The following is a 14161-nucleotide window of genomic DNA, read 5'->3' as shown; positions in this document are numbered from 1 at the left end:
ACGGCTTGAATAGACTAAAAGAGATTTTTCTGATTTTTTAGACGTATATAACATAATTGTTTCGTTTATCTACGTCACGCTGCAAATTTCAAATCTAGTTGTACCTCGTTACGAATGCGACTGAGGGAAAGGAACTAACAATTTTTTAGACTCTCTTTTGATCTGGAAAACAACTAATTTGACCTACAAAAGGCAAGAAACGATCATCTTTCAAAAAAACATAATGATTAGGTACTAAACTCAATATCAATACCAACTAAATTTTTATCCAACAATGAACCCTGAATTTATCTCCATTTGAAACACGGCTTTGACGAAGCAAAGTCATGAAAGCCACTTCTTGAACTCGACCACAATCTAAAACTCGTGCAAAATTTAATATTTAGTATATTTATTAGAAAGTTTGTGAATGCGTTTCTATATGGATGAAAAACTTCTCATATAGATGAGGTCTTTCAGGGCGTGTCCACGATAGAGGTCTTTCAGGGCGTGTCGAGAATATTTTTCGAATTGGAGAATATATTTCGAACCCGACCAACATCGAGTTAACGTGCTGCCGTAAAATAAACTAATTAAATCTGTTCAATTTTAATTATCCTTTTCATCTATATTTTATCACAATCTTCTCTTTAACTTTACTTCTTGTTTGTTTGTGTGCTTGTTTGCCTGCTTGTTTGCCTCTTGTAATAGATATTTAACACACTTCTACCTGTTCAATCGATCTAAAATTTTTCACACTTGCGTAAAGTCGGAGACAGTGCACGAATCAATTGACGAAATAAATAATTTTAAAAATTTGTTTGTGAGTGCGCTTCTATGGATGAAAAACTGTTTCAGGGCGTGTCCACGATACATATAGTGTCGAAAATATTTTTCGAATTGGAGCATCGAATGGGAAAAGCTCCGAGCCCGACCAAGAGTTAACGTGCTGCCGTAAAATAAACGAATTAAATCTGTTTAATTTTAAATATGTTTTTCATCTATGTTTTATCACAAACTTCTCTTTAACTTTAATTCTTGTTTGTTTGTTTCTTTGTGTGGTTGTTTGCCAGATACAAATCTTATATATATAATCGATATTTAACACCCTTCTACCTGTCCAATCGATCTGAAATTTTGCTCAATTGAAATTCGGAGACAATGCACGAATCAATTGACAGAATAAATAAATTAAAAAATGTTAAAATATTTTTTATTATTTAAAAAATTTATATAATAAAATTTTTTTGTCAAATATTTAACAATTTAAAAATAGAGTAAGAAATTCATTGTTAGAGTGTAACATCGGAGACGCTCGCCTCTTATTTAGAAGTGTGGTCTTAAAAAAGTAATTTCTAAACGCATATTATAAATCTTCATCTAACCCTTCAGATGAAATTAATGAGCCTTTAATGCAGATATCAGCCTTCTCCATGACTTGAATACCAAGCAAATAACAAAACAAATATTCTTTACGCGTAGGGTCCCTAGTCAATTTTATCCGAAGATCTATCAGATAATACCTTCGTCGGTATCATGAGTACCGATCAAGAACTTCGTCATGATTCGTCTTGTGCATTAAAAGATCAAAAATATTAACAAATTCTGGTTATAAGTTTGTTATTAATGCAAACGACGACAAATTGGCCGTGGCTTTCATAATGCTATTAATTCCTTGCTGCGTTACCCTTCGTTTAACATAACCTTGAACAGCCACATCGAAATGTAATTATCAAGTAGATAAATCTAGAACGGATTATTGCAATCGTTTGCAATTTGAGAAGTACGATGTTCTATTCCCGCAAATGATAGTTCTCAATGCATTTAAATCGACGCCAGTTTTATAGAAACATCATCCTGTTGTAAAAAAATTCATTTATTCCCGGCTATGATTAGAAAAAGTTTACGATATTGGGCCTTCGTTCTAAGCTATATAAATACATGAAATCTATATACTTATATTACATGAAACATATATAATATATATACGTGAAAATATTCTTATCCTATATTTTTAGTTCATCGCTTTCGGCAATTTTTATTCGAACAGAGTATTCTCGGAACAAAATGCAGTGTTGTGCATTCACTTCATTTTTTACATTTAATGACCGAACAACGGAACCTTCTCCAAGTAGAGTACAAAGTTTCTAACTTTGGTAAAATCTATTAATAAAAGGCCACATTTGCATTAATTATAAAACCTGACTCCCTACTCACTACGTCAGTGCTGACATTTAAAACGAATGCATTTTATCGTTAGGTCGCTCTGCCTCCCCCTTCTTTCTCTGAGGTTATCAGAAGTTATATTTGTATTTTCAATAGCGAGCATTTGTTTATAGGCTTAAGGAAAGAGGATAACCACGAGGCCATTGATTTGCTACTGAGCACTCAATGGAGCGGTCGTCGTAAACTCTTGTCAGCTGCTACGTCAATCCTGTCGCTTCGTTTGATTATCCATGCAAGTTTAATCCACGTTTGTGATGTCTGATTCTATTTTTAATACTATACATATTAACTGCATACATATACGTATTGTAACTGCACTGTGTATACAAGTAGAATCATATGTTGAATTATAAATGTGTGCTTAATGCTGAGCATATAGTGCCTGATTCAATATGTGATTGTGTATGTATATATGTTCCTGCTAAAACGATGTTTGTCACTGCGTTTGATCGCACGCAAGTGTCAACTGCATTGTTCAATTATGTATCCTACGTTCAACTGTTCTTTCATGGTTAATGACGCTTCCATGTAAGACTAGTCTTGTTTTATATGAACTGAATAATTTACTTCATTCAGGTTTACTGGCGCTACTAAGCATGCGAAGCTCGTGTTAGCTATCCATGCTACAAATGAGCACCTAAAATGCAGCGTTTTACTGACTCAAATTTTTCCTGATAGTTCGCAAGTATCATTCTTATAATTTTGATGAATTTGATGTTAATGACGAAAGTCTTATTCAAATTATTTAGGATAGTGCTGTTTCTTTATTTCCTTGGTATATTTTAACCGGTGATACTGGTCTCATACTACTGATGCTGGCTTTATTATGTTCATCGCGACTGTGCATATCTAATTGTATGAATGATAGCATTATGATGCTTACTGCATGCCCTGATATCAAATATTTCAAATGACAGCTTCACAACGTTCACTTTAACTCTTGGTATCTAATTTACGGATGGTAGCATAACAACGTTTGCTTTGACTATTGATATCCGATACCACGGATGGTAGAATCAAAACGATTTCTTGTATATTGATATCTAATACTCAGGAAGATAACATCATGACTTTCACTTCGGCTTTGCGTGTCTTATATTGCGGATGAAAGCACAAAAACGTTTACTACGTCTTGCTTGTCAAACGTTCTCTATTAATGTAGATTATTTTCGTTTTATTGCAGCGAAATTCCAATACCACAACAATATCCATCCATAAGACTGTATTTATCAATACTCTGCAAAGCTCAGGCACTGGTTTCCTCCAGTCAAGCCCCACAATGAAGAGCAGAGGCACATCCTACCCTTACCACAGCCAAAGTGCAACTGCCCACCAGCTTGTGCCCAATGCAGGTGATGGAATATTAGGGCACAATGCCGCTCCAAAGGCGTTTCTAATGCTTACTGGAACTTTATATTTTTTTTAGCGTTCTTTCAATTGTTCTCCTTTATTTGATCTTAAGTTTTCTGTGAAATTTGTTGTAACTTTTAAATTACGGGATTCCATTTCCTGGAAACTGAAGTTACATATCGGATGCCATTCATTTCTAATATTCCTGCTCTTACTACAAATCTCGCATGTTTATTCAAACTCATTTTACTTGATGAGGTGTAATAGGCTTCACGTGATATTTCTTTAAAAAAATCTTTCAAAATACCTGAAAACTTTGTCAGTGAGCCCGCCACGAACTGACCTGCATTGGGCCTCGGGCTATGACCTCGCTCCGCTTGAGTGCATCCATCCTAGGTTATAATAATAATAATAATAATTGCGGTTTCAGCGTTTATTAGGCCGTAGGCCTGTCGCAGATTCCTAACATCGCAGAACATTCACAGCTTGTTGCGGTCTTGAACTCGCAACTCACTGCTATTCTGCAGTGCTTAACCGCCCGGCCTCCTTGCCGATTCTGACCAGAAACTGGCGCACAGAGCTGGGATCGAACCCGCGCCTCTCTGCGCCAATCTTGGTACTCTGAACTGTAACTACTGGGCCACCCTGTGGTTGCAGTTGTGGATGACGACAGTTGAGTGTATGATGATGTAAACATCTTAAGATATGAGTAAATGAATACGCACTTTTTATTAACACGTGCGGATCACCGAAACACTTATGAGAACGACTAACTATCTGTATTTATTCACCTATAGGAGCCTTCAGTAGGCGCATGCAAGATTGCAGGTCAAAGCTTGGCTTGTCGATGCGCTTTCGATCATTAAACCTGTTGAGACTTTAGAGTTCGTAGCCGTTCCGCGCAAGGTGATTATATTTTATTTTGACTTTAAACGCAGTGCCATGAAAATTACATTCGAAAAGTTATGCCCACTGATAATAATACTAGGAATTTCTGCATCTTGATCGTAGATTAGACCTAACTAAACCCAGAATAAATTGGGGCGTTCTGCATGATAACCGTAAAATAATTTCTCTCTGAAATGCTACAAAACTGCATTTATCGTGGCTGAATAATGTTAAAAAAGGTTTACTACAAGATTTAATTTCTCATGATAATTAAATAATTTCTCATTTTTTTTATCGTACCCAATCTCGGTACCCAGGATACCCGAGTTGAAGGGTATGCACACAGCGAGGTCAGCCCTCTCTGTTACCATCGTCTGCTCAGGCGATTGCCAGGAAACGACCTTCAGGACAGGAAATGCACTTTCTATTTTCTTCCTAATGCCATTTTTTTACTGTGCAAGTTGAAACTAGCTTCCCTTGGTCTAAAAATTTACTCATTTGTTTCATGAATAACTATAATTAAAGGCCTTTTGTCACAGGGACAGGCTTTTTTGTTGAACCTTTAAGGAAAATGAAATGATTACTTGGACGCTCTAACATTATAATCATATTTGCTTATGGCAACATAATACGAACGCCGTTTGCATCATGTTCTTAGTTTTTCAGTTCTTTTGATCGTAACGAATTCGGAAGGAATTTATGATTGGGTTACGTTCATTTCAGTTGCACATCATTAAAATTTGTCTGAACCATTGAACTAAAATTATTGAAAACTTTCACAAAATTCTCGAACGGCTAACATTATCAGGTGCATAATAATAACTAACCTAGATTTCAAAAGAGGGTAGGGCCATGGTCGTTATCCTTGCGCAACGGCTGCCAAGCAAGAGGAAAAAAACTGCGGAAGACGAAGCCGTGACCTGACTTCCGAACGAATGTCCTTATCCCGATGTCCGATCGAGCAGATTTGCATTGTCCTCGTGCTCATATCCTGGCAGGGGAAAAGCTGATGGGAAACTCGCTTCCCGATGTGGGAAGTGAGGACACTTCCGATTCGCTCAATATCAACAACTTCATTGTTTTGAACTAAAAGTCTGACATCGTCGTATAATGTTGAACATTATAGGTTTAAATGTGGTCAAGAATGGTACAAGGTACAACAGCGATGACGATAAACGTTCAGATGGAAATCCGGAAAGTAACGCCTGAATCGTGCTGAATTAAGATAAACGTTCACATAGCATGGGCCTTAACTTTCATTTCTGCCATGAAAATGGCGATAATGGTTAGATCTGAATGACCGATTGCCCATGAATTAGTTGACCCATGTGCAATTATTGGTAGCCCTATATTAGTGGAATGAGTCAGTTAAAGGTTATGCCGTGTGATTAAATAAAATGCAGAAGAATTCGCTGCGGGCATGCGGACACAGAGGTCAGCTGGCAAACTTGATCGTCGGCCATTAATATTATTAGTACTTAAATGAGTCTTCAACTTCAGGTCTATATATAGTTGAACTTCATTTCTCGTCCCTATCGCCACTTCAGTAAGAATGATGTAAAATAACATTTTTTAAACAACTACGGAAATAATGGGTGGTTAATGTACAGACAATGATAGACCGTACAAGACGTGCACCGAGTCAAATAAAATAAATCAGATACAGATTATCAGCGGCTATATATTGACGGCCAATAAAGCCAACCCGATGAAAATTATTTGTTGCATGCTAATTCAGCGTCGTGCATGATAGATATCATCCTTAAAATAATAGAATCCCGTTATCTCAAATACCTTCTTTTCAGTAAATAAATTTGAAATTGAATACGTGCGCATAATACGTGTTTTTAGCGTAAATATCCCATTTAACTCTCAATTTTAAAATCTAGGGTAACTACATTTGTATTTTGAGAAAATTTTTACTCTACCAAACGAAACATTTCTGTCATGTAATTATGTAATTCACCCCCCATTCCCTCGGTATTCTCTTTATTATTATTATATTAAATATATTTATATTATTATATTAAAAAAAATAATTTACAGGTCAAGGTAATATCCCGACTCTGTTGGTATAATGGATACATGCTCAAATATCCCTTATTTGCATGTAGGAGCGCCATATGCTTCCTATACCAACACCCACACAAACTTTCCCGCATATTTAGACTACATTGTTAACCCGGCTTTACCCGGTATCGATAATCTATGTAATTTTAGAATCCCCTTATTTTGTCATTCGGATCTCTTAATCTCGAATCCTGTTAATAATTGAGCTAATATATGATAGTATAAGAATAACTCACTAAAAAATGCATTTTTTGCTGAACACAAAACTTTCTTCTGGAGCATGTATCAAATGGGAAAAATTATTTTGCGCCTGGAGAAAGGAATGTACTCGAGTACATAGCAATGTAAAAATTTAACTCCAATTATTCATACAACCCTTTCATTTCATTCTGGATACGCGCCCAAACAGCCTCAATAGTATGTGCGGTACCAAACGCACACAAACTCTCCCATCATAAAATATATCGTTGGAAATCATCAGCTATTATCAGTCTTGAGCGAATCATGAACCAGTGGTCGGGCGATCGTGCAGGTTTTCATTTGATACCAGACACAATGAATCACCGGCGGAGTAAATGCGAAACATTTTGCAATCGAGTTTTTTGTTGTTAAGCTTGAAAATATATTCATATTAGGCTAAGTTTGTGCATATCAAAAACGGAAAATTATATTCTAAAAATTTTTGCTTGGTAAAACCGAAAACTTCAATTAAATGTTGGGAACTTTTTCTGATCGTGCTATTCTGACCTTTCATTTTAATTTTACTTTACTATGTCGCTCTGAATCCTTCCTGCTCACTGATAACGCGAATCTAAAGTATTTTAAGTGTTGCATGATTCGGTTTTATTAAAAATTCGTGCCGCCCGTATCTTGGATTGCCGCCATTGAAATGTCTGCTCGTATTTGATCACATGACTGAGCCAGCCGTGACCTTCAGGCTTACGAGTGAATATCTTCTCCCTATTGAAAAATATCGACGATTCTGTGCTGTAATAAATACATCAGCATCATTCTACATGCTAATTTTAAATGAATTGCCTTCTACAATTTACGGAAGAGTAAATGGTTCAATGATAATTTAAATGAAAAATTGATTAATTTTAAATCAATATGTAGAATAATAATCAAATTAATCAGAATTAAAAAAACGTTACTTAAAAAGTTAAATAAGATCAGTTATGGTAATTTTGGATTCATATTAAGACAAATCGACAGTTTTACACACGGATAAGTATCTATCACACGTTCAAATCTCGCACTCCTTCATTCTGTATCCTTTTGGTAAGAACGCATAACGCTCGAACGCCTGTCAAGGACATTCGCTAACAGCGGCCCTAACGTCATGCTTCGTGTGCCGCAATTTTGACATGAAAGGCGTTCTCTCTTCATGCTGCGCATGCACCCTTCATGTCGCATGCATCCTTGATTCTGTATGCATGCATCCTTGATACTGCATGCACCCTTCATGCTGTATCACCCTTCATGCCGCATTCACCCACAATCAAGCGCTCCTTGCATGCGCCAGCTAACCCGATAAGCGCTTGTATCTTAATTAAGCTTTCACTCTTCATTGCGCATGTACTCAGTATCTGAGAAATTACCATAATCTTGCTCTCTTAATTTTAATTTCGTACAATCTATCTAATTCGAGCATTCACTCGTCTCCAGACTTATGACATTTATCGTGAATTTGCTTCTTACAGTTCGAACATTTTCTTGCTTTATATTTGGTGTTTACTCAGGTGCATTTTTGTTCTAATTTGCCCTCCATTTTACATGTACCTCCAATTCTGAATTACTGCACGATTATTCATTTTCACAATATTGTGATTCAAAACTCTTTTATAATTTTCTTTCAATTGTGCATTCTTGATTCATCAATTTGCAGTCTTTCGTGCATTCTTTGTTTCGAATATGATCATGTCGATCACTGAATTATTTTTTCACTTATAATTAGCAGTTGTTAGTGTGCAAAACAAATAAGTCCCTTAATTTTCAACACAAATTAAAATTTAATCTATATTCTCGAATATAAAATAATAAATTTCCTTATGTAATCTCATGTCAATAGAAGCCACCCGCGACTATACTGGCTTGAGCAGGAAACGGAAATTTTTGTCGTTACCCCGTTGAAGTTAAGTTATGTTGAAGATTTAATATCCCTGGACGTTACATGCTCCGGAGTAAATGTTTTGTTGTTTCAAGCCAAAAATTTTAAAGGTTAAAAAATTGAATCAGGAAGCACGCATTTTCTTTCATTATTCTTCGATGCGCCCGCATTGTTCCGTGTTCCGAAGAGCCATTCTTGTCGATTTCGCCGATCAAGGATATGGACGCACTAAATGATGCGCTGTGCAATCCGCACACCACGCGTAAAAGGAACAAAGGAGTCAAAAACAGTCGGGGTATCGCAAATACGGCGACTTGGCATGGGATCACACCCTACAAGAACTCTAGTCTAGGTATAAAAAAATTTTATTACACTCAATTCGTCGAAAATTCGTAACTAAAATATAACTGACATTCCTAGAACGAGCCTGAAATTTTCGATCAAATTGTAAACAACCTACACTATAAATTTATATATATTTTTAATTTTGTGATATTGCGAGAAAAAAATTCCAAAATTAAACTCTAATGCATCCTTTTACTAAAATATCAGGACAGTTCACATATCAACATCCGTATTCTGTCGTTGGCTTTAGAATTAATAATAGAATAGAATAGAAGTGTCGGCACTGAAGAAATAGGCCCATATGGCCTGTTCCCAATTCTTTATTTTTTCGTTTTAATTCTTTAATTTTTCGACTTGATTTGTGAGAGATCCGGCCTTTGGAACCCGATCTTTCTATAACTGACGATTGATTTGAAATTATGGTATTTTTGTAGTTGTTGAGTAAGAGTATTGCGAACGGTTTAGGCTGTGCACTGCAGGACCGACTTCCTTGTATACGTAACGTAGACTCCGTCAATGCAGAGGCGCGGCCGCCGTCTGTTGCTTCGCTTGTATCTTTTTTACCGTCCGTGGACAGATACACGAGAGCGAGGTCACGGTCAGGATTCGCAACGCGTGGCTTTACAGCTGGACCAATCAAGAGCTCCCTAACTGTTTTTTGGTAACATTACTGCGCTTAATACGTTGTAAAACGAATACAATGAATTTGTACATTTGACAAAAAATTTGAAAAATTACTTATATTTGGTTGGTTGTGTTTTAGCGTTTTATTCTTTGTTCGAACGAAGTCTCGATTCCACGGAAACCCTCTGATATTCGAATGCCATGAAACAATGAGTAAAAATATACATTTTTCCATAATTTTATGAAAAATATGAAATCCATTTTTTTCAATCTATCCCCTCTAAAACGTCGAAAAACATACAGGGTTTCTTACGTCAGAAGACAAAAAAAAAATAAATAAATAAACAGGCAAATTCTCTAAAATTCGTTTCGAAGAACGGCATCTTTCATGTTGACATTCCTTCTGTTCCGATAAACACAGCGTCTTTTTGAACAGAATAATTTATGGTTTTGGTCAGAATTAAGAGGAAGTAGCACCAGAACAACACTAGTAATCATATAATAAATTTAAAATTGTTCCTAAAATTGTGAAAACTTTTGTTAACTAATTCGTAAATACAGATTTTCAAACATAGACCGAAATTATTTCGTAACCATTCTTGTATATTTGCATAAAGTAATAAAGTATCTTAGTCTTTCATCAACAAGGGCTACTCACCAGGTTCCGTTGTGGTGCCGTTGATTTCATAGTATTCCGTCCGTAGAATCCTGTATTGCAATTCACTAGGTCGTCTTATGGCGCGATCAGAGAATATATTTCCAACTTGTCTGCGTGGAGTGGTTTGTTTTCTCACCGCCCTTTTGATAGCGTGGTTGCTGTTGATATTTTTGGTATTCATGACACTTGGTTTATGATTGTAGTGGTTGTCGTTCACGCGGAGGTGAAGGGTGTGGTGGGATAGACGATGATGACCGTGTAGTAATGATTCAAGATTCCTCGGTGGAGCTCGAGGCGAAGGATCATTTTCAGTCGTGAGGTTTGCAATTTTAGAGGGCATTAAGAACCGGGTTTGGATCCCTGAGGCACTTTTATTCAGGATTTGGGCTGTTTTCGGAGTGACTTTTTTATTTTTGCTTTGTTAACCATATTTTTCTTTGGTAATCATTCCCGACGATCTTCTGGCTTGCACGAAAATACGATGCTATGCGATTTTCTGGCAGATGTTGTTGTAATTTTTTAAAACTTTTTTTCGATAACAAATTTTCCAGAATTCAAATTGGTGATAAAATTTAGCTTAATTTCTTGACTCCAGTTGAGCACGTTAGAACATGCTGCTAATTTAGAAATTTGAAATAGGTTTCTCCCAATAGTGCTTGATCATTGTGTTTATTTTCTTTGAAATCACTGAACCTGCGTTCTTCCTCAAAAATAACTTAACTCGGTGCGTGACTTTGAGAGGTCACCGGATTTTGCAGCGTTTCTTTATTTCATTTTTCCTCTCTTTCTCCGTTTTTTATTCGTAATCATATTCCTGCATCACCAGTGCATTTTTGTGCATGTGAATTACTGATGTTTCTAGTTTTTGCCGCTGCCACTTAACTGGCATATACTGTAGCAAACGTAACAGCGCTATCATTCGAGGTAAATGAATATTTCACTGCGAAACGACTTCGAGTGCACATTTGTGTTACGATTTGTTGCTTTAAATTTTTTTAACGAAAATTAAACACTGATATACATTTCACGAATTTCGCTGATCTTTTAAAGATGATAACTTGATTTCGTTTAAAATAGTAATTTAACTGAAAGTTCCCTGATTATTTCGGAATTTTTCTTGCAACAAACAATACAATGTTTTTGATGGCATTATAGGATTATTTTACGTTAAGATGGCTTATTCATGACACTTAATTATCTTGCATTACTAAATCTCACGAAACACATTATTTTCATCCATGAAATGTATGAAACTTAACGTGAAGATTATGTGGTCACCGTCTGTATTCGACTTTGCGTCCGAGTCACTGCTTCCGATGTTTGCCTTGCATCCCTGGGTGGGTGGAATAGAACAGTATTAGTTACAATTACATAAGTGTTTGTAGAATAAAAACCACAGACATAAATGAAATTAAACATGTAATTATGAAAATTAGCTTTGAAAATTGACTTTCTAGCACAAGTTTTTGGGTTGGCAAAGAAATTACACCAGATTTTGTGGTTGTTCGCAGTGTTATCGTGAACTGGTGTTATAATATCATGCACTTTTGATAGACTAATTAATTCGCTGATTAATTCGCTATCAAATGTCATCTGATATGTACGAATGTAGAAATTCTTGATGAAATTATTTATAACAAATATGCAGATTTAATAAAAATAATTAAATTTTCTATAAATGACGTAATTCACTCTTACATCAGGACTAATCCATTACTAATGGGCACCGTGCGGATTACTGTGAGAAAATAGCAAGTGATTCTGTGGATTTAGGATTCTGTGCACGAGCAGAGTGTTGGATCTCTGTCAATAGAATTCAGGATGATTTAATATAAAACTATGATCAGGATGAAAGCCACGAGGTGAACGTACCCCCATACTAAGGCCTACAGAATGATACTTGGGTTATTTGCGGGCTGTTTTTAGATACGTGTGGAAGATTTGACTCAGCTCTATAGTTGCTATCAGAGATTGCCTTATCATCTATCTTATATACAACTGAGTACTCCGTGAACATTCGTGCTCTGAGTCTTATAAAATTATTTGTTGTGTGGGATCAACTATCAACGGTGAGTTAGGTCTGCAAACAATTAATGCCCAGGTGGTAATTAGTTTTTCGTTAGAATTGAAATTACGTACCAGTATTCTGTGGATTTAGGATTCTGTGCACGAGCAGAGTGTTGGATCTCTGTCAATAGAATTCAGGATGATTTAATATTGAATTATGATCAGGATGAAAGCCACGAGGTGAACGTACCCCCATACTAAGGCCTACAGAATGATACTTGGGTTATTTGCGGGCTGTTTTTAGATACGTGTGGAAGATTTGACTCAGCTCTATAGTTGCTATCAGAGATTGCCTTATCATCTATCTTATATACAACTGAGTACTCCGTGAACATTCGTGCTCTGAGTCTTATAAAATTATTTGTTGTGTGGGATCAACTATCAACGGTGAGTTAGGTCTGCAAACAATTAATGCCCAGGTGGTAATTAGTTTTTCGTTAGAATTGAAATTACGTACCAGAGCTTGGTAATATTTTCGTGTGATACCTGAACAATAATGATCGCGGCTGTAATGGAATTGATATCAAGGCTTGAACTGTAAATTCTCATGCAATGCTCGGAAGGAAATGACCGTCAAATCCCATTATTTGCATCATGGTGGAATTAAGAATTCATTATTGTCTATATTCAGTAATAATGCAACGACAATTTTACGAACTACTCAATTATAGTAAACATTCAATAACCATTCTAAGACAGGCTATTATTGCTTTTCGAGTACAACGAACATATCTGTGTCACTTTAACTTCGTAGATGTTAATCGGAAGGTAAATTCTAAGAATAGACGAATTTCTCGATTCTTTATTATAGTCGAGTCAGCCCTTCTATTATAGTCGAGTCAGCCCTTCTATTATAGTCGAGTCAGCCATTCAACAAAAACAAGTCGCAAAAACAATATTCGGAAGCAATTGTGCTCCGTTTAGTGAAAAATCTGGTGTTTGCTTCGTGGTGTTTGCATGATCTTCCATGGTTATATTTATTACGTTTGCATGAAAAATCTGGTGTTTGCATGATCTTCCTGAAAATATTACTATGAACAATATTTTTCATATGTGAACAAGAGAATTCTGCAATAAACCCATGAGGCATCGAATCGCCGTCATCACATTTTGCAATATTGTTGTTTTTTTATTACGTTAAAAGTTCACCAACATGTTACGAAATAAATTGTGCCCAAGGTGATTCGTGGTGGCAAGATTTTATTTTTTTATGTATGTTAGTTTAGATATTTCTTTAGATAGTTAGTTTAGATTAGATTAGTTAGTTAGTTTAGATAGTTTAGATTAGATTAGATAGTTAGTTTAGATATTTATGTTAGTTTAGATATTTCAGTTACGTGTACGATGACTTGCTCTATTTATCTTATAATAATCAATAATGAAGTCAAGTTAGTGCATTGAAACTCAGGTTACTGTGTTCAAAGAAATGTCGATTGAAAACGAAAAAATAAAAGCATTCATATAAAGGCATCATTCAATAAAAGGTGCCAAATATGACTTTCTAACATTGCTGTAACATATTTTAATTGCACAATAACAGTATCATCAATTAAGAATAACTGTGTTTATACAGCGCGCTATATCAATTACTTACTCAATTTATAAATAAGACAATAATCGGATGAAGCGCGAGGGGAAAATTCAGTACGGGACGATAAATGCGACGTGTAACAATTTCCTAATGCTATTTTGCGTGACTGAACACTATATAACCAGTGCCACTGAGATGACTGACGCTGTCGTGGCACTGGCACTGCTAACTATGGTGTCAGCTGATAAGCTATCCACCTGTGTGACGATATCTGGTCATAGTGGTCATTACTTGATGACCTTCATCTATTTCG

General features: G+C 35.9%; 1 protein-coding gene and 1 long non-coding RNA gene across 4 annotated transcripts in view; one reads left to right on the top strand and one right to left on the bottom strand.

The window, feature by feature from the left end:
• Window positions 1-14161, top strand: part of LOC125179111 — a 32149-nt gene that overhangs the window by 13199 nt on the left and 4789 nt on the right. The gene's annotated exons all lie outside the window — the stretch shown is intronic.
• LOC108682648 overlaps window positions 1-14161 on the bottom strand; it is a 34125-nt gene that overhangs the window by 15577 nt on the left and 4387 nt on the right. The window contains exons 1-2 of one of the 2 annotated variants that reach the window (XM_018171853.2): window positions 13912-14039; window positions 10251-11583 (exon numbers count right to left, since the gene is read on the bottom strand). In XM_018171853.2, coding sequence (XP_018027342.1) covers window positions 10251-10590 — 340 coding nt within the window. In that variant the 5' untranslated portion in view covers window positions 10591-11583; window positions 13912-14039. Of the gene's footprint in view, window positions 1-10250; window positions 11584-13911; window positions 14040-14161 lie in introns of those variants that run through there. The other variant, XM_047884289.1, reaches the window with a different exon arrangement.

This window comes from Hyalella azteca, unplaced genomic scaffold (genome assembly GCF_000764305.2).
Source record: "Hyalella azteca isolate HAZT.00-mixed unplaced genomic scaffold, Hazt_2.0.2 contig15109, whole genome shotgun sequence".
Classification (NCBI taxonomy): Eukaryota; Metazoa; Arthropoda; class Malacostraca; order Amphipoda; family Hyalellidae; genus Hyalella; species Hyalella azteca.
The sequence above is the reverse complement of the archived record's forward strand: the minus strand, read 5'-3'. Positions and strand labels throughout refer to the sequence as shown.